Source organism: Pimephales promelas, chromosome 7 (assembly GCF_988280905.1).
Source record: "Pimephales promelas chromosome 7, fPimPro1.hap1.1, whole genome shotgun sequence".
Lineage (NCBI taxonomy): Eukaryota > Metazoa > Chordata > Actinopteri > Cypriniformes > Leuciscidae > Pimephales > Pimephales promelas.
In genome coordinates, this window is record NC_142775.1 from 34,240,108 (window position 1) to 34,262,781 (window position 22,674).

The 22,674-nt window shown below is 36.5% G+C and overlaps 1 protein-coding gene across 7 annotated transcripts in view; it reads right to left on the reverse strand.

Moving 5' to 3' along the window:
• Window positions 1–22,674, reverse strand: part of znf385b (zinc finger protein 385B) — a 139,097-nt gene that overhangs the window by 28,720 nt on the left and 87,703 nt on the right. For all 7 annotated transcript variants that reach the window (XM_039683454.2, XM_039683452.2, XM_039683453.2 and 4 more), the window contains 2 exons: window positions 16,281–16,423; window positions 2,228–2,338 (listed from right to left, as the gene is read on the reverse strand). In XM_039683454.2, coding sequence (XP_039539388.2) covers window positions 2,228–2,338; window positions 16,281–16,423 — 254 coding nt within the window. The remainder of the gene's footprint in view (window positions 1–2,227; window positions 2,339–16,280; window positions 16,424–22,674) is intronic.

A 22,674-nucleotide genomic window follows, 5' to 3' on the forward strand; every position in this document is an offset into this window, starting at 1 on the left:
AAATAAAAATGAATACCTTTTTAAGCTCACCAAATGATTTGATTATAAATACAGTAAAAACATTAACATTGCAATATAGAGAGGTTGAAACAGTAACCAGTGCTGATATTGGTGGAATATCTCATGGTGCTGATCGCATGTCAGTCAATAGCTGGGTTTCATATGACGTCATGCCACTGCGTTGCCATAGCGCGAAATGCAAATGGAGGGCAGGAAGTGATTTGCTGTGTTTAGAAAGCACTATAACAAACTCAAAATGCTTATGTTGTGCATTGTTTATGGTTACTTAAATCAATCAAACCACAAGGAGTTTTTAATCATGTACCAAATGTTTTTGTTCATAAGGGGAGGAAATGCAAGAAATTGTCGGAAAAACTCTGGAAAAAAGGCTTGCAAACCTACGTACGACTGCGGTCGGGGGGAGCCGAATGGGAAAATGCCCGTGTGTGTGCAGTGATCACTTCGTCAAAGGTGAGTTAATACAAATCAAGTGGCTGTTTGTATGTATGTAACGTACCAGTTTCCGAACTTTGTAAAGTCTAAGTATGCCTGTAAGATGAGGTACTGCCTCGATGGCAGGAATATCTCAATTCAGTTGAAAAATCGCTGCGAAAAGGATAACATCCAACATATGTTTGATTTTTTGTTCATATCTTTCTCTTGTAATAGTTGTAATGTAGTACAGTACGGACTTTCCTCAATCTCGTCCATTGCGCTCTTCACTCCCTGCCCTCCATCTGAATTTTGCGTGCCATCATAATCACGTGACTGAAACCCAGCTATTAGATTTGAGGACCAGAACTAACTGTTGTGTGTATATCTCTTTTTTTGTAAATGAGGGTGAGCAAATTATGACAATTTTCATTTTCGGGTGACCTATCCATTTAAGTAGTTGAGACTGAATTGTGAATCTTTTTGATGTGTATATATATATATATATATATATATATATATATATATATATATCAGTTCAAAATAGTCTACAAAAAACAACTACAATGTTACAACAGTGAGTAAAAGTGATGGAAATGCGAAATAAAGATATGTTGACAATTCAATATACTGCAAGCTCACAATCAGAGTTGTGCAAAATTCAGAATGAAGAAGATTGGCTGACTTTTAAAATTCATGAGTGTGAATATTAATTGAAAATGTCACGACCCACAAGAAGTTGAATGACATAAACTGAAATGATCTCAGAAACCTTCAAACGTTGAGGCTTTTTATACTGTTTTCAAAGCCTTCAAACAAGGCCGTAAAGCAAACATTCAACTTAAAAGTCTCGTTAAAAATTAATTTTAGGAATTATTTAGAATTTCAATTCATCAATTCATTTCCTCGCATTTCAATTTGAAGTGCAATTCTGTATTCCATTTCGTACTTTAATTCAAATTTAGGAACTGAATTGGAATCGCGCACACAACCCTGTTTACACTTGGTTAAAACATAATTTATTCTGCTATGGTTTTTATTTGGCCATAATTCATGATGCAGAAATCAAGCAAGAATTAATCATTGACATCAACACTGAACATCACAAACATAATTTGGATTTTCATTTTCATTCATTCCATTTTTTTTTATTTTTACATAACAATTCAGTTCTGAATAAGAACGATTTTTGATTCCCAACCCCATGTAAACCCTTAGGTTTTGTGTATACAACTAACAACATCAAAAATTGATTATAAAGGCGTACTTTAGTCTCTGTGCTGAATAACAGTGTTTATTATGGGTTCAATGTCTTAGCGCAATCAACACAGGTAAAGGAAGTGAATGAGATACAGCACTGAAAAACAGCAAACATAACAATCGATTTAATGAAACGAGTTAAATGATCCAGTATGCGTCTTGTTGAGAATGGCTGAGAAGTGTTCATTAAAAGCTGGCTGAGTGAACTGGCAGCATCACGTCTGCTAAAATTACCATACATTAGCGCACTTACCTTGTTTTGTATGATTAATGAAGAGCGGCGCTGCCACTTGCACCCTAAACGGCTGTACTGGGGCTAGTTTTAATCAGCGATCAGCGTGCACAGCGAAACACAGAGCTATAACAGCCACTTTTACACAGACAGGACTGGAATGGCCTATGATAACTCCTCTTTCCATATTTAAGAGAAAAGGGAGATGCAGAAGGAGATGCAGCGCATGCACACACCAAAGACAAACATTTATATGCCTTCGTATAAAACACACACAAATAACCAGAGAGTTTTTGTACTCACATCTGAATTAAAGCGAAGCTGACAGATGTTGCAAGAAATAACTAGCTTTTTCTTGGGAGGAATGGAGACTCCAAATGTGTGGTTGATTACAGCTTTCTGGACAGGGTCCATCTGGAAGACAAAGAGCAGAGGAACATTTAGGGTGCTTTCACACTAGAGATTGTGGTGTGGATCAGAGTCTGTTTGTCGTCAGTGTGTGAATTGTTTGGCTGATGAAAAAGGTTTTTTTTTAGACTCAGGTGTGCACACATATAAAAATAAATAAATAAGTTGGTTTGGGGTGCAGTTTTCAATTGCCATATAAAGGTAATATGTCCAATTTGTGGATATGAAATTGCATTAATAATGTTGAATTTGCATATTTTCATGATTCTGGGTATACTTACTCTCATAGATTGCTCATAACCAGCAAGTATGCAATAAATTGTTTAATAGTGACAGTAAGAACATTTATAATATTAAAAATATATATTTTTCAAATAAATGCTAAAAAAAACCTTTTCTATTTATCGAGGAATTCTGAAAAAAATGTTTACTGGAAACTATTAAGCAGCACAACTCTTTTCAACATTGATAAATAAATAAAAAATGTTTCTTGATCACCAAATACTGCTGAAGAATTCAGATGTGCCATCACAGAAATAAATTACACTTTCAGAAACATTAAATTGTAATAATATTTTACAAAATTGTGTTTTGATCAAATAAATGCAGCAAGAGACATTTAAAAACATTACAAAATATAACCAACCCCAAAAATGCAATAATATATAATTACAGTAAATAAATAATAATTATCTTTGTAAACCTAAAAACTCTAATTAGGAGCCCAAGTCATTTGGCTAAGTTTATAAGTCACAACCAACCACTTAGATTTAACTTTCCATCTCTGCTCAAGAAGCAGAGCATCTGTGTATGTGAACGCAAGGTTTTAGTGGTGAATTCAAAATGTCATTACGTAGATACAGTGGTACACAGCTGCTGCTAGTACTCACAATGCTCTCACATCAATGAACAATTGGAGTATCATTAGCAAAGAGACAAAGAAAATGAAGTATGAAAACAGCATTAGAAAGAAAGTTAGAGAGACATGAATCAGACACACACAGTGTCCTCTGCATTAGTCAATGTCCACGGCCCTGAACGCTAAATGAGAACAATAAGAATCCCAAGCTGCCGGCAAGGCAGCTGTTTAACGGTGAGAATCAATGGCAGCCTTGCCTCGTGGGCTCAAACTAATAGAAATAGATACTCTGATTATAAGGATAATGAAGTCAGGAAAGCAAATATGAACACTGCCACATCAGCACAGGAGAGCAACCAAGCACATCTGTGGTCTTGATGGATTGCAGCTCCAGAAGTTATGCCAGCTTGTTATCCTTTAATCAAACAAATAATTTGAAATCCAAGCAAACAAAAGCCTTTTATAAACCTTTACAAATATGCACTCATTTTCTCCAATTAAGTCCTGAAAGCTCATAATATGACAGATGCACTCAGGCTGGCTCAATCCTAATTCACCCCTTGGCCCTACCCCTTGTTTTCGAGAGTACCCCTTAGCCCTTAAAACAGAGTTACAAGGGCCGAGGGGTTGAAATATTACCCCTACGAAATTGAACAACCCTTCATGAACCCGATACGTCATCAGTCGTCGGCGATGCCGTCACAGAGCTTTTACAGGATTTCTCCATGACAACGACTGACGCTCTTAAAGGGTTAGTTTACCCAAAAATGAAAATTAAGTCATTAATTACTCACCCCCATGCTGTACCAACCCCGTAAGACCTTCGTTCATCTTCGGAACACAAATAAAGATATTTTTGATTAAATTTGAGAGCTGTATAACTACCACATTGGCTCCTAAGGGACTGCCTCTTGACGGCCCAGAAAGTCAATGAAGAAAATGTTTAAATATCCCAAGTGACTACCGTGGCTCAACTATATGTTTATCAAGCGACGCGAATACTTTTGGTGCGAAAAAACAAACAAAAATAACGAGTTTATTCGACTAATTCTTTTCTTCCTTGTAGGCCAGAAACGAGATTTCCTTATAGATTTCCACGACGCATGCGCGAGAATTGCGATCTGAAGTAGTGTAAGCAGATAGCAATTCTCGTGCATGCGTCGTGGAAATCTAAGGAAATCTCGTTTCTGGCCTACAAGGAAGAAAAGAAATAGTCGAATAAACTCGTTATTTTTGTTTGTTTTTTCGCACAAAAAGTATTCGCGTCGCTTGATAAACATATAGTTGAGCCACGGTAGTCACTTGGGATATTTAAACATTTTCTTCATTGACTTTCTGGGCCGTCAAGAGGCAGTCCCTTAGGAGCCAATGTGGTAGTTATACAGCTCTCAAATTTAATCAAAAATATCTTCATTTGTGTTCCGAAGACGAACGAAGGTCTTACGGGGTTGGTACAGCATGGGGGTGAGTAATTAATGACTTAATTTTCATTTTTGGGTGAACTAACCCTTTAACTTTGAGGAAACATGATGATTATAACATTCCTTCCTCCAAATGTCTGTCTTTTCTGATTCGGAAAGGTAATTTATTATACAATTTCTTAATTTAAATGACTATAGTATTATTATAAGAGTAAATAAAGTGCATGGGGGTATCATCTGGCGCTAAATTTAAATGTTTAACCGTTTGCAAAGCCATCTCGCCGGTGATAGCCACACTAACACAGTAATAGAAAGAAGGTCCGTACATGCAAAACAAAGCATTGAGAACTTTGTAAGTGTACAGACTTACCGTTTAATAAGAAAATATTTTATAAAGACAGTTCATTTTGTGTTTATAGACAAGAGCCATCTTTGGAAAACAGTCGATAAGTCGAACCACGAACGATTTGCAAAGTGAGCTGAACTGTATGATGTATGAACGGCGTTCGTGGTTCTACTTATCGAGTCTGTTTTCCAAAGATGGCTCATGTCTGTATACACGAAGTGAACTGTCTTCATAAAGTATCTTCTTATTAAACGGTCTGTACACTTACAAAGTTCTCAATGCTTCGCTTTGCATGTATGGAGCCTCATTATGTTACTTCGTTAGTGTGGGGCTATTTTGACTCTTGCTAGTGGTATAAACTAGCGATTTCTTTTTACTTAGTAAATGCCCCCATTACTAGCGTTATTCGCTAAACAGTTTTTAGAGATAAAACTCTTTACATTCGATTATCATGAAAACAAATCTCAGAGAACGGTTGACTAGGTACCGATGTTTTATTAGACCAAAGGTTCATTTTGCGCCGGAGTTCTCCTTTAACAAATAAAAATATGCCAAAAAACAAAAAACAAACATTCAATGCTTAAAAGCAGAAATGATCATGATATTCAGTAGTTTCTAACTATGTTCCCATTCTATGCTCATGGATCTGAGAATTTAATGAGACAAGAAAATAAACGGACAAAATTTTAACAAGCTCTAAAAAATGTGCTGTGCAGCATCCAATAGGATTACGCACAGAGTTTCACTTCTCGAAGCCATGCGTGAAACCCTGAGAGAGCTGACTTCTGAGTTTGCCTCCAAGTAATTTAACCATTTCACACACTCACTACAGCCGTCTCTCTTAGCAGGAAGGCATTTCATAGCTCACTTAAAATACAGACAAAAGCAAAAAACTATTCAACTTGAGACACAATTCTGGCATATTTTACCTGGAGCGAATGGAGAGTGTCCATAACGCACTTTTGTGTGAAATCACAACTGAGAGAGGAGTCCAGTGAGAGACGGACAGAGATGTGGTGTGGCTTGCACTCCGGCAGCGATGCACTGGAGGTCTGTTCTCACGACAACACCTCTCTCTCTCTCTCTCTCTCCATCTCTCAAAAACACACACGCATGCACGCTCACTCTCTCACTGTCACCCTGCCTGCCTGCTGATCCTCGCATCTTAGGCTGATTAGCTCTGAATAACTGATGAGCTTGGGTAAACAGGAGTCAACTCTACACAGCCAATTCTGTTCACTCCTGATAAGAGTTCGTATGAACTCAGTCCATTAAGAATTTATGATAGTCACCCTTCGAGTCGGATGGATTGCACCCAAAGTCTTGACTTTATTTAACTAAAATGGATGTTTTTGGATTCTGGCTTAACTAGCTAGATGTTTAGCTCAATGTATCAATCCCTGTTTACAGTGAGAGAAATGATATTATCACTGGAAGTCTGAAAGTGGCTGTATTGACAGCTTTGGAAATGTATAGAAATCAATATATTAGGGCTGTCAAACGATTAATCACGATTAATCGCATCCAAAATAAAAGTTTGTGTTTACATAATGTACGTGGGTGCACTGTGTATAATTATTTTATATATATATATATATATATATATATACACACACACACATGGTTTATATATTTAAAAAATATTTTTTTGTATATACTGTAGATTTATATATCTTGTTTCTTGTTTCTTGTTTATTTATTTATATAGATTAGCACTATTAATACACAACCCAAGTTGAACCAAAGTGCTTTACATACAGATTCCCATGAAGGATAAATTTTTTTTTTATAAATATATAATTTATATTACATATAAATATAAATATTTTTTTTCTTAAATATACATGTGTGTGCATTTATATATATATACAAAATAATTATACACAGTGCCTATAATTATATATATATATATATATATATTATGTTAACACAAACTTTTATTTCGGATGCGATTAATCGCGATTAATCGTTTGACAGCCCTACAATATATGCATTTTTTCAGAAAGTTATTTATAATCTTATTCAGAAACTTATTTGCTGTCATTAAAATATCAACACAAACACATTTGAGTAAATACTCCTTTTCATAGAATTAATTATTGTATTTAATTACAATTATTTAAATGTATATAATTGAACACATACATTCATACAGTGACACATTAATTTATTACAACTTTTAAAAATATATATTTTATATAACTTTTTCATTGTTTATGCGGACAAAACCTTGACCCCTTGACTCCATGACCGGAAACAAGCAAATGATGTCATCAGTGGCAGTTCACCTCTGTGAGTTAGGAGAGGTTGCTTTTGCACTAATTGTGAGTTCACCTAAACAGGACCCCAGACTACCATTTCAAGCAGACTTGAATGCATTTTGCTGATGCCATTTTATCCTTGGATAAGAGTATAGTGCACTGCTTTCTATTTGATTAGGGAACGGTACAGTCGACTAGCAGCCATCCATTCATGCCCTCTACGGGTCACTAATGCAGTTCCTCACTGCTCCGCTGCTAACTCTACAAACCACAGTACAGAAAACTCCCCATGTCATTTTTTTTTAAAGAATCCAAAGTCCACAGTTGCAGTCTGTCAGTTCTCTGACACTCTACCTGTTGTGCATGATGCTGAACAGCAGTAATCTGTAATTAAAATCTCTCTCTCCCACCACAGCAAGCACAACTGCTATCAGTGCAGGGAAGTTACAGGCTAAAGATACAATGACTTTGGGAGACGGAGGGGTCAGGAGAGAGGATACAGCTGGTGGCCACAGCAAAATCTGGTGTATGGGACACTCTACAGAGGGGGGAAACTGAAGACGGATGGGTTGCAACGTCCCTTTGTGGAGAAAAAGAGCTCATGAATATTAATTAGTCTGCACTGACATTGCTCAGAGATTTCAAAACTGAAACGTCAACAATATGATTTCACATTAAATGGTCGATCAACTTTTAAATGTCAAACGTCAAAATACTATGAGATTAGGAAAAAACATAAAATAATAAATTAATAAATGTAGGCCTACATTAATAATTTTAAGGTGCCCTTGAGCAAGGCAACTAACCCCCAATCGCTCCCCGGGCACCAAAGCAAAAATGTCTGGAGTGCTCTGGGTGTGTATGTGTGTTTGTATGTGTGTGTTCACTACTCACTGCTCCTAATGTGTGTCCACTATCTAAGATGGGTTAAATGCAGAGGACAAATTCAGAGTACGGGTAACCTTCACGTCACTTTCACTTTGCTTTCATTGAAAAAAAAAATTAAAAAAAAAATGCCCAGAGGCCATCTGACTGACATTTAAAGATCCAATCACAGTTTGCTTTGCTTTGGGCGTAAAAATGTAAAGTCGATGTCCCTACAACGTCACATACTTTTGGAAACGTTTAGTTGATCCTGATAAGCGCTCAATGGGTCTCATTCATGAAACATTCGTAAATATACGAGTAAATATGAGAGTGAAGAGACCTTCCCGAAAACTCTTCTCCTGATTCACAAATACTTCGTAAACGTCGGATGTGATAGTGAAATGTGTGTGTGTGTTAATGAATTCCAACCAGTCGTAAATGGGATGCGCGTACACGTTCATTCTCAATTACCATAAATCAGGCCCATTATATCCGACTGACATCTATATATAGAGGCATTTAATAACATATGCGAATGAAAAAGAAAGATTTCTCGGATTCAGAAATTGAAGTTTTATTATCAGAAGTTCATTCAAAACGCCACATTTTATTTTCAAGCGTACATAGTGGCCTATCAGGTCCTTAAAAAAGGAAGCTTGACAGCATATTACTGATGCAGTTAATGGAGTTTAATCTGTTAATCGAACAGTCCCAGTAGTGAGAAGAAAATGGTTCGACATTATCTTGACAGCAAAAAACGAATTAGTTCACTTCGGAAAAATCGTATTCAAACTGGAGAAGGACCGCCATCGATCACCAGATCTGCTATTACTGGCTTTCATAATAAAAGTAAAAAGAAAAACCGTATGAAATTACTATATAATTTTTTTTTTTTCAATATGCTGTTTAAATATGTACCCGCTTAAGGTAAATTAATGAGCCTTATTAATGAGCCAAACGTTCGGATGTTAAGCGCACCATTTACGCGTGGCTGGGAGCAGGTGTAGATTTCTTGCGTACCAACTAACATTTGGAAAATACGAACATTTTAATGAATCCGAAATTTACGCCAGAACCACTTTACACACGATTTACACACAAAATCGTTCTGCTCGTGTTTCATGAATGAGACCCATTGTCACAGATATAAACACGACCGCTTTCTTCTTCCATGAAGGCGTTTGGCGTCACAACGGATTCGTTTCCAGGTGGACCATTAAAGAACGCAACGCACACATCTCCCAGAAAACAGAAATCAGATGACGACTTTGAAACACCTGAAGAGTTTCCAGTTTTGTGTGCCATTCGCATTAGACAATCAGCCAATGAGCTTGGCACGACGCCTGAGGCTGACACTACATTGCAGAGGCTGCAAAGACACATGAGCACCCTTCAAACCATTTGAAATTGCCCATATCAACATGACTGTCTCAATCAGCAACAGTTTACCTCCTATACAAAAATATACAATGACATCACAATGTGGGGGCGGATCTCATGAAAGCTACCTGTCAATCAGACATTGTTAATCACATTAGCTTGAGTGGAAGAGACCCCAGTCAGTCACTGGCGAATCAATTTAAATTTGCACTTCTCTGTCATTCTGATATAGTTAAAAATCAATCAAGTAAACAAATGAAATTTGATATCAAAATATTGATACACATTCTCTCTTCTTCCTTTCCTCGATTCTCTTCCACTGTCTTTAAACCTATTTACGAGCTTCCTCAATGATATCTGTCGCCCTGTAATAGCAAGAATACCTTAAAGTGGGCTGATAGTTGTGACCTTGCCAAGGCTGGAGACTGTCTCTGAAGAACAGAAAGCACAGCAGATGGATAATGTGGTGATTCTCTTCATGGCTGAGAACACCTGGCTGAGCACAAACCGGCCTCGGTCTGTTGTGACTCTGGCAGCATTGATTTCAGTCACGGAGAGAGAGAGAGAGAGAGAGCCGTGACTATGTGCTCTCTGTAATCACACTGGGATCCTTCATCGGGCGCAGTCTTCTCAAGCACATAAACACAATCGCGCTGATGACTAACTCCTCTTTATCCAATGTTGCCTCAACTGCCTCCATCGCAGAGATTTATTTCACAAATCATGAGGCAAATTAGTCCGTTTCCACTTTCTGTTGTTATCATTTGTGTTCATTAACTGAGAATTGGGTTCGAGTCAAACTCTATGATTTTGGTCACAATGGGGTCTGTTAACATTTCTTAAACATTTAACCCACCAATGTACAGTGGTACAATAAAACATTGAAAAAAAAATCGCTAGTACATCACATCAGCACATCTTGCATGCAGAAAAAGCAGTTTGATTCGTAAATGAATGGCTCCTATGAGGCAAGTCTGTTCAAAACAATTTACATTTAAGTCACAGCAGGTAAACATGTTTTTACATTACTTAACTTACATCAAAATATGCAGTTAATGATGGAGGTCAGGTGGGGCAAATGAACCAATAATCAGATAACAAGAAGGGCGAGGTTAGACAATACACATGAGAGCACGCTCACAGTCGCCATGATATGACAAAATGAGTGTCAGAGTGTCACTAAACCAGGAATAAACAGACCGAAGTGACAGAATCCAATAGGATTTTAGCTGAATAAAAGTATTATTCAGCTTTCTTTAAAATGTTCTTAAAAAAAATCTCACTGACCTAGAACAGAAGTGTATAAAAACAAAATATAGTATGATGGAATAATAATTGTGATGATTTATTGATAAATTGTTACCATTAAATATAATGGAACCATTGAGTAGATTTGGAATTAAAATGGATTTGCCATGATTCCATTCTCTAGTGTAAATCACTTCCAAAAGGCAGAATGTGTGTGCGTTTAAAAGATATCGTGTTCAGTAAGAAGGTGGGCTTATGTTAATAGCAGCTCGGGAGGACTTGCAGGCTTCTCTGCATGTGGAGTGGAGGAAGCACTAATTATACATAAGCACACCTGCTCATAATGTTCCACAAACAGTCGGTTGTGACGGTGTGCCAGGAGAGGCATATGTCAGGACACACACACACGCAGAACTCTTTGTTATTCTGACACAATGGCAGTTCTCTTTTCTCTAAATCTCTTCGTTGAGGTATTCCTGTTATGCAGTACTTTCAAAACTCTGTAACTTAAAATAATAATACAAATATTTATGCTAGTTTAAAGACAAAAAAATAAAGATATACCAAACATTTAGAAATAAGTTTAGAAGATTAGACTGAGGCCACGTTTACAAAAAGCCGGGTATTTAGCAAAAACGAATATTTTCCCCCTCTCCATTTTCAAAAATAACATTGTTCACACACCCGCATAAATACGCCATCGAGCGCCATCATAACTATGCCAAACCTATTGGCGGCAGTGTAGGGGTTAAGGATAAAGCCATGCAAGCCAATCAGAATCCTCAGAATCGACAATAGAGAACCTAAAACGCTGTTTCTCCCAGTTTACACGGCATCACATAACCTGCGTTTTCAGAAATCTCCACTTTGCCCGGAGTTTTTAGAAGTAATCGTTTTCTGTGATAAAAACGGCGTTTTCGTGTAAATGAGAGGGAAAAACGCAGAGAAATATCTGCGTTTTCTCATCGTGTAAACGGGGCCTGAGAGGCATAACACAAAGGCAAGAAAGTAAACAGGATTCCCAAAAGCTAAACTTTTTTTTAACATTTTGATATTTTGTAACTTTCAAATGGATGACATCATACCAATTTCTGTTATTTTATCAAAGAGGATCAAATGTTTTAGATAAAATAATTAATCTCACAAAATAGTTTCAGGAGTGACAACTGCATTTAAATACAGGAGTGAATGCCTTAAATTATTGTTCCGTGTGCGTACTCCCAAATTGTGATGATTGACAGCATGGTAGCAAAGCATAGCAGAGTTCTGGTATCTTGCATGTTTGGTATGCACTATTTTTGACAAAAGTAATATTACAGCGACTAAAGACTTGTTTTGTTCTGTAATAGGGCTGAAACTAACAATTATTTTGATATAAATACACTCACATACATGTATATTTAAGAAAAAATATACAGAATAAATCTATATACAGTATATACATGAAAATATTTCTTAAATATATACAAGCATGTGTGTGTGTTTACATATATAAAATAATTATACACAGTGCACCCACCCACATATATTATGTAAACACAAACTTTTATTTTGGATGTGATTAATCGCAATTAATCGTTTGACAGCCCTATTACAAATACGCGTTGTTTGAAATATTTCAATTAAAATGTTAGGGTTAGGTAAATGTTTTATTCACTTATGGAAAAATGGCAATATACGGTCAAACCAAACTAGTGAAATTGATTAAAATTTACATCTAGGTTTACTTAATAGTGATATTTTGATGAACGAAAACTATGATTTAATTTTTTTTTTTTTTAAATGAGATGGGCACATTAAAATGTAGCTACTGCATTGTAGGAATGACTCAGCTGAGAACCTTAGATGTTGATTGGAGGGGAGTCATCATGACAAGAGGTAGATGAGACAAACAAACAACAGCGCTGATCAACTGATACCTCCGAAAATGCACAAACTAACTATCATTAGCCTATGCCGTTCCTGGGAAGCTCAACACAGACTACAGTGATTAGCTTCATTAGGAGAAAATAATTCATTTGATGGCTTTGTAGGGAGTTGGTATAATTACGCTAATTTTGCGGTGGCGTGATTGCAGCCTGGAGAACCTCTTGATTTGCACCAACAGTCAAGCAGTAATTATGACAGCTTCTGCCGTGTTTATTTGTTTATTTTTGGTGCAATCCAATGGGTGCTAGGCCATAAAAACAGTGCGGTCAACTGCAGACAGATCAGTGAGAATTCAACCCAAAAGCTGGAATTAGAATTGAATTAGCAACACCACACAGGAAGTTCTCCAGGCTGCAATGACAAGAAGATGAATTTACTGACTTCCGATTCAATGTTATATAACTACAATAAATATATATGAAGAGTTCAGATGCAAAAGCCTCTAAGTGCCATTTGAAATTTTCTTCTAAAATGATCATTTTTATCAAGCTTGTATATTTAAGTTCAGTAATTTCACTTAAATGGCAATGAAGATTACCTTTTAATTGTCATTTAAATGAAATTGCTAAACTTAAATATACAAGCTTGATAAAAATGGTCATTTTAGAAGAAAATTTCAAATGGCATTTAGCGGCTTTTGCATCTGAACTCTTCAGATATACTTTCTGGAGGATGATGACATTAAAGAAGTGCCTTTTGTTATGTATAAAATTTAAACACTGCATCCTGTTTGGTATCTAAAATGAAATTGAAATTAAGAATTGAACTGACATTTAAAAGAGATTGTAATTTAATTCTAAATGGCACACCACCCTCGTGTCACACTGACCCAAGCCTTAGCCTCTAGTAACCGCTTTAAAGAGCACTGTCACTTTGAATCAGGGCAGGGCAGTGCATAGCAGAGAGTGAGAAGAGTGACAAGAAAGTGAAAGAGACAGAGGGAGAAAGTGAAAAGAAAGAAAGAAGAAGGTTGAGTGGCACAATAAAACCGGCAGTTAAACAAGCCCCAAATTCAGACTGAATTTCTTTCTATTTCAGATCCCATCAGCCTCTCTCTCTCTGTCTCCCTTCATTGCCATCACCACAGCAGTCTGGGTTTGGGGAGATAAAAGCACAAATCGATTTTGCTCCCTCATTTTGGGGGTTGGATCAGGGGCTAGAATCAATGCGTGAGGGGTCGACACGCCTGCAGACTTTCCCTCAAACACACTGGAGATGTTCAGAATGGAATATACTGCATACTTTGATAAAAAAAAAAAAAAAAAAAAAAAAAAAAAAACTACTACTGCCACATTTTTTTAAACACCAAGGTTACTGAATAATACAAGGTTACAATAAAACTAAAGCAGCAGATCTCGTGTTGAATTGAGTGAGCAAATATGACTTTTGCCCACAATCAAGGTATAGAAAGAGTCCCTGCTTAAGGATGTTTAAACAAACATAGACCACACAGGCTAACACAAGTGAACTAACACCGTCTCTACACTGGATCCGCTGCAAATCTATTTGTTGTTCGTGTCAGAAATAGAATAGCGCTTGGAATTGGAACATTTGCTGAAAAACAACCCAAATGGCATTGAATTCTCACTGAAATGTATGAATATTGCCACTTACTGCATTGGCCCAACAACACTCACTTCTGTCAGGACCACTATCGTCAAATACGATTGACCATTACCATATATTTGAATTGGCGGTATGGTTCTGTTCTGGGCAAGAACTCCCAGTGCATCTATGCAGCCTAACTCGGATAAGAGCAGGGAGAGCAGCAATAAGGTAGGGTAAACAGAACAGAACCAACATGAATGTATTGCAGATATCATTAATGACAATTTTTTAATGTACAACATAATTCGAGAATTTAGTCTGATTCAATGGGAATCGGAATGCTAAATCCTGACTGGACGAGAGGAAACGCGACAGCTGCTGATAATACTGAAGGATATATGAAGACAGTAGGGGTGTAACGGTTCACAAAACTCACGGTTTCGGTTCGATACGATACACTTGTGTCACGGTTGGGTTCGGTACGTTTCCGATGCAGCAAAAAGAAAGAAATGGCAGAGAAATTTCCTTGATTTAATATTTTTTTAATTATATTTTTATGAAAACTACCATCATAAAGTATGATATTTTACAGGCAGGGATTCGGCTGTTTTAGGTCAATCACTGGATGCTTTCTGTCTGATATAACTGAGCAATGATGGAGCTATACTTGACTTTTCTTAGGAGCATATAAAACAAAACAGCTCCTTGGACAACATTGTAATGTAATATTGTAGTAGTTATAAACAGATTAACATTTGAGAGCAGCAATTGTATTCATAATGTCAAAATAAAACCGACATAAGAAAAAAAAACCTACTATTCCTGCCAAACTTCAATGGTTACAGTTAGTAGTGTTTTACAGTAAATCAGTAAATGGTGTAAATGGTGAATGTTGCTGATCTGGTTTCCACGTCAGCGCTGTTTGATTCGTTAATTACGGAGAAATGTGAATGTTTCTCACTACATCTCGCGGCCTCGCGCTGCATTGGTCCAAACTGATAAACGGTCCGTCAACCACACAATAACGAGTATCTCAGTTTGTTCCGCTTACATTACATTTGCTATTTGATGTTGGGCAATGTTGCAAGATGTCGTGCCTCTCTTACATTATGAGTGCACTTACCACACGCGATGCACCTACATTTGAAATGGCAAAATTTTGGTCGACAAAAAAAAAATAGTCCAACGAACAGTTCGGTTTAAAAATGCGTACCGAAAACCGAACCGAAAGCCTCGTACCGAACGGTTCAATACGAATACATGGATCGTTACACCCCTATAAGACAGTGATAGGCGTCATATTCCTATAGGTTGACTTGGATTAGCCGAGATTCAGCTGATGCGAGCTTGACTAACGTGACCAGCCAGAACTAACTGGTTTTATGCTCTTGGCCAATAATTCACTCCACAAACGCCTTGTGTCTGGCATAAACATCCTAGTTTATCTAGCAACAGTTCTATTTGAAATAGAAATCTAAATAAAATATAATTATATACATATATTTTAAATTAAAAAATACTTATGATTGACCACAAACTTATGAACATTGGTGTCATTAACACAGTCTGGGTCAAAAATATTTTTTGAAGTCGAGGGCATGTCATGCCACCTGTCTGGTTTGGCATCTGCCTAGATTGGCAAGTTTCAAGGTTTCTGCAAGCCACAAAATAAAAATGGCAAAATACCTTTTAAACATTGAAAAGTCAGTTTATTTTGCTGATCTAACTATGCATGGTTTATATGACGAGTTGAATTTTGTTATCTGTATTCAGCAATGTTATTTCCCTTATGTCTACTAACCTCACGGCTCATTTTGGCCGAGGCTCTAGTGTGGTATGCCATTCTAAATAGCCGTTAGCTCACAACTATTGGACTCTCTTCTAAACAACCACACAAGCTGCAATTTATGAGGAACGATATATATATATATATATATATATATATATGTAACATAATGAACATTAAAAAATGCTTTTCTGAATCTTCAGAGAAGGTTTTAATTCCATCAGTGTCAACCCACACAGGAACGAGGCCAACATTAAAGCGGCAGACGGCCAAAAGAAGAGAGATGAAAGCAGGCTTGCTTACCGTATTGAAATTAGGGAACAGGCCGACCGGAGAGGAGCTCTCCACAGGGAAGGTCATGAAAGGCTTCATGTCCAGACCGGACTGCATCATTAGAGAAGGAGTCCGAACCAACGCGGGGAGCGTGTTGCTATGACAGGAACTTCCTGGAGTGGAAAAAGAGGCAGACGGTCAAGACAAAGAAAAGACAAAACTTTCAAAGCTCTAGGGACAAAATACTTTTTCCTGCACTCACTCGTGCATAGATGAGGAGAGCAAGAAAAGGTATATTATAGAGCGGGAAGCGATAAGAGGAAACTAACTCATCATCGTCGGCCAAAGAAGCCGAATACCTGAGCGCTCTGGGGAGGAATTTTGGTACAAAAGAGATGAGTGAGAGGGCGATGAGAAATATATCAGGAAAGTTCTGAACCTAGCTCACTCATTGACTCTCCCTCATTTTTGGGTGTACTATCCCTTTAAGACACCATAGGCACATATTATTATTTGCAAGAAACCTATCCCATAAAAAACTCTAACAAGCTTAATGCAAAAAAATGCATTTAATAATGTATTACAAAACTGCTTAAAATATAATATACTTATTTCATTCTGTACAACATTGTATTAACAAACCTTTAAAATGAAATATTTTACCCAATATTCAAATGTGCTAAGCATTTGTTTATTAGAGTATGCTAATGTCAAAACAGTGCTGTTAGTGTTAACTAAAACAAAAACTATTACCAAACATTTTTATTAATTAAAATTAAGCTGAAATAAAATTAGCTTAAGCATTAAGATTACAAAAAAAACTAAATAGAAATGTATTAAAAATGAAATAAAATGACAGAATAATATAAAATGTAAAAATAAAAGTTAATTCAAGACATTGTTAAATAATAGTATACAGATAAAAATAGCACTTTACCAAACTCTATTAAGATTAATTGTGATTCGTTTCTTCTCATGAGCACTAGTTGTGCAATATACTCAAATACTGTTGTAGGTTTGAGCCCAGTCAGAGACAAAATTTTACTATTGCATCATTGACAAGACGCCTATACTACACGTGGTAACACTATTTTAGTGTCCTTGAAACACGTTAAATGTAGTTAATATAGTATACTATACTAATATCTACCATAACCATATAGTAAGTATATGTAGTTAATTAATATTAATCAGTACTTAAATGTATAATTATACTGTAACATGGACAACTAAAATAAAGTGTAACCCCACATTACTTCAGGGGCAAGGTTCCTATAAGTGGCTTTGAACAAATTACGTAATTTTAGCATACACATTTGTTACAAATAAATAGTATAAATAGTTTTTAATTCTATACAATCATTAAAGACGAATGTACACGGTACCACGTTGGCTGTCATACAAGCTTGCAGTCGATTTGATTCTCTCAGGAGAAATCGTGTGGAAATCGTTGATGCTTGAAACTGTGTGCGAGGAATTATGAGCCAAGCCAAGTTATGAGCACCTATAGACAATTTTTAAACATGTTAGCTGTCCCCAAATCATACACAACCACATCACATATACTAGATCTATGAATATTTTTAAAGCCAAGTGAGTGACACACATACAAATCCACTCTCTAGTTGTCTTTTCACAAAATCATTTGCACACTTTTCATTTTCTGAAGCTATAGCAGCAACATTGGAAGCTCCAATCTCCGTGTTTAGCGTGAATTGCCGCCGGCTCGCCGTGTACAGTACAGTAGTGCCGTGTACCAGTGGCTTAGACACGAATATCTAGTAAAGTGTCCTCGGACGCCCGAGTGTCCGTCCTCGTCCAGTGTTCGCCCGCCTGAACTTAGTCTCTATTCATTTACTCACAGTTATTCATCCTGACTGGAGATCTGGATCACGTACCCCTACTATAATAAAACCGAGTCGTAATGTTAGAGCGACATTGCTGAATAAATTGGCCTCTTAATACGATTTGATAAGCGTGAGCAGTACCATGTCCATTTATATGACACAATGACAGCTCCAATCGGACATGTAATGAAGAAGGATCCCGTGTAATGTGCCATGGAGATATCTAATCATGTATGTGACGAAAGAAAAAAGGGTCATTTCCAGTTCGTTGCTCAATTAAAAGAGATACGAGATCCTTCGTTGTACCAATCAGAGGAACAAAATCAGCCTGAGAGCGGCCAATATAAACAGCAGACCATGGCTGTGTCAACTTAGTCTTGAATTTCTTTATGTAATGGTTAACAAATCCTGGTAAAAATAATGGCAATGCTAAAAAATAAGCAGAGGAACATCTAAAGCTGCTGCACGGCACTCCGGGAGGTATAATGCACACTAAAGCTGCTTTAATCATAAGCTAGTGTGGCACATTTGTGCTCTTTGCAGGGAAAAAAAAAAACCCCAAAAGCTGCAAATGTGCTTTTTCTCTGAACAAAAGTACGAAAAATAAACAAGGAATCGATAGCTGTCAGTGTGAGCTAAAGAGCAAAACAAAAGGAGTAGGGCAGAGTATGAGGAATGCTTTTGGCTCCCTTTTCAGATGCCATTCAACAAGTCAAGGCTGACTAGACAAGCTCAATGAGGCGTCTTGTAGTATGTTTTGTGGCTGCCTTACAAACATTGTTTGGTTATATAAAACTGCATTTGTGGCTCTAAAACAAAATCCAATTATGGAGATGAAAAAAAAAGCATGGTTACAGTGTTTTCAAAACAGTGTTCACACACTATCAATGTCAACATTTTCCAGAAAATCTCTTCTAATTTACGAGTAAAAGATGATTTTTTTTTTCCCAAAACATCAATGACTGCAATGAATGCACAGGCCAGAACAAGTCCACTTCGGTTTATTACAATTACAAATGCACACACTCCATCTCTAGACAGATGTCTCCCTCACCACCTGTACATCTGAGCACTGAAAAAGACATATTTTATTCCCATTTGCTGAGTTTAATGAGAACCACATGTAATAACTGAACTTGGCCCTCCGACTGGCATCAAAATTCATAGCCGTGATTTGAAGCTCTGAGGCCTGACCAGAACATTCAGTTTAATAAAACAACTGCCTTTTCATGGTTCAGATGAGGCAAAACGCTGCATATTTCAAAGCGAGATGTGCCGATTCAGATGGGTAATGATTGCCCCCATCATTAAGGATTTGCCACACTGTATTAGTTTAACCGCTTTGATGCAGGAATTGTCTAATGTTCTCAGGGATTATTTTGACTTCAAAATAAGGCAATAATCATTAGCAATATGCGTTTGATCCACTGCCAAAATGATTAAATTTTAAGAGAGTTATACATCTGTCCACTGGAATAATATACAGTATTTCAGGGTACTTTGTGCCTTATCACGTTTTGTCTGTTTCTATGTTGTCATACAATAAAAACAGACTGCCTCCAAAATAGCATACTTGTCTACTTGCACAGTATGTGAAAAGGGTAGTGTGTCCGAATTCACAGTATTCACAATAAGTGTGCATCTGATGGACACTTTACTATCACACGACGCTGCAGCTAAGCAGGTAGACAACATGACAAATGTAATATGACTGCACCCATACACACTATAACACTGTAAAAAAAAAAATGTCATGATTTGTACACTTTAAAAAAAATATTGTTGGTTTAACTTAAAAAATGAAGTAACCTGGCTGCCTTAAAAATGTAAGTTCATTGAAATTTGAAAAATTGAGTTAATCCAATGAAGGTGATTGATTTAATCATCAGAAACTTAAAATATTATGTTATCTGAACTACATAAATTATCTAAGTTGATTTGACAAAAGAAATAATGTTGTGATTACAAATCACGATTTTTTTTTTTTTACAGTGTAATCACATTTTTTCTTTGTCAAATCAACTTAAATAATTTATGTGGTTCAGATAACATAATATTTTGAGTTTCTGATGATTAAATCAATCTCCTTCACTGTATTAACTCTTTTTGTTCCATTTCAATGAACTTAAAATTTAAAATTTTAAGTTAAACCAGCAATATTTACAGTGAAGTAATTACTTATTAAAACGCAATACTTAAGAGAATGCGGTTTCATATGCAGCCAATGTTACATAAGAAAGACAACAGTCATAAAATTATGGCTAAGGGTCAAAGGTCAACATCCATGGTGGTTAGGAAGTAATATGCCGCCTTGACTTCTGAAGTCTTGATTACGAGCTTATCGCATTCAAGTGTTTTGTTGTAGGAAAGCGGAGGAATCATGGAGGACACCAGGTATATTCTTGATTTATTGGGAAAATCTTTTTAAAGCCAAAATTATATTTAATGTGAACATTAGCTGCTCTATCTAGATAGTCAGCTTGTTGACAATTATGGAATTTCATAGAGGCTATTTTTCGCTGTGCATAAAACATTATACACTTCATAATAAAATAGGCTCCACAAAATTATATTAACAGCAAGACAAGATGATGTAGCTGTTATGAAGAAAAAAAAAATAATAAAGAATACCAGTCACAGCAGCAATCATTCTCCAGTCAACCATGTTTAAAGTTTATGGCACGACCAACTCGGGATCTCGGGTCTTAAAATTCTCACTGAGATTCCCTGTGGTAAATATCACATGAGTTCTTGCCCATTTTTAACAAGGAAACTTGTGTATTTCCTGTGGATGGTTGAATTGGCTTTGAAAAGTTCTGGATTCCACGCATAAAAAAAAAAAAAAGTAAATGTATTTTTCTCTGTACTTATTTAACCACTCTCACACTCTACCTCTACATCAGGCTAAATTGCAGGGAACAATACTAGCGGACCATTACAAAGAGACAAGATGCTGTGTGTTGCAGGGGCAGACATGACTGTGGTCAGGGCCAATCATTAAAACCAATGACAGGATAAAGTGTGTGTGTGAAATGGGCTACAGTAATTACTGTTCTTTGTTGTAATAGCTGTGTTTGGCCAGATCAGGTGTTATGAAGCAGACCACCACATACAGAGCATACAGAAATACACATACAGAGCATAGGAGGATACAGCAGGAGAGTCAGTGATAATTTATGAAGTGCATTGTATAAAAAATAATTAATAAATAGTAAATAATATAATGGGCACCTTACATTTAAAATTCACTTGACTATCCAATTAGGATTACCACTTTGTTATCTAATATAATTAAAATAGAAACCACATCTTTATGATTTAAATAAAAAGCTACACAAGCAATCAATGTTGTTTTGATTATTCAGCGCATTCGGTATTGCTGTGGTGAAACTACTTTTACAAAAAAAAAAATCCTCAAACAAAAAACATATTCAGTAACATACACACACAAGACAAAACTGTATTTTTGCTCTGCCAATGAAAACAAACTTGCGTCCACAGTGCGACTGAATGAAACAGCGATATTAAAACGAATCTCTTGAGTGAATAATTCAATGACTCACTAGTTAAGGCAGTGAGTCACATAAACATATAATATGTCTATTACTATGTTACTTCCAGGAAGATTAATTAAAAATCCTCACATAGATGACAGTATGTTTAAAAAAGATTTAAAATACATAAATACAACAATAAATAATTGCCATATTAGAAGGCTAAGAGACAAAAATGTTCATTCTCTTTTCTCTGTTCAAGAAGATTATAGACTATGAATATGAATTGGCAGTGAGCTTCTGCTATGATTAGTTTATAAATCGCAACAGTTATCAGGTATATCAACGACCTGAATGTATGTGTCATTCAAATAGATTCACCATCTCTTAAAAACAACATCAGTATCCCGAGAATGAAACCGATGAAAGTAATGACTGTTACCTGGGAAACGGCGGTGACAGCCAGAGAGCATGTTGTGAGAAGAGATGGAGTTCTGTGTAATTTACATGGATTCTGGGTATGTGATTTGAACAAGGACATATCCGGATTTGCCTGTACCTTCATAATGGAGAGGGTAAAAATAAACTCTCATTTCCCTTTTTGAATCCATTATGTTTTTGCACGCTGATAGTAATTCAATCTGAGGATAGGGAATGGTTTAGGATAGAGGTTAAAAAATAGGGTAAAAGCTATCAAAAATGCTTCTGCTGTAATATAATTAACCTCTTAAAATGGAAAAACATCACCAAACGCTCTCCAATCAACCAGAAACAGGCTATAGAGCCTTGAACACTCACACACAGCTCTCCAACATCTACAGCAGTCAGTTGTTGATGCAGGTAATGATCATGCTGGTTAGTTAGGTAAGCTCCTCCTGACAACGCTGAAGAAATCAGCTGCAACCCCGAAAGCTTGTGAGCTGCATGTCATTAGCAAAGGTAAATGAAAGGTTAAAATCATTTTCAGCATATAATCCTCAGCTGAAATACCGCATCCAGGTAAACAACAGGTGGTTTTTAACATCCACACAAAGACCCTCTCGTGTTTTCAGGCTCCTGTCTGACGCCTTGCTAGCAAAGCTG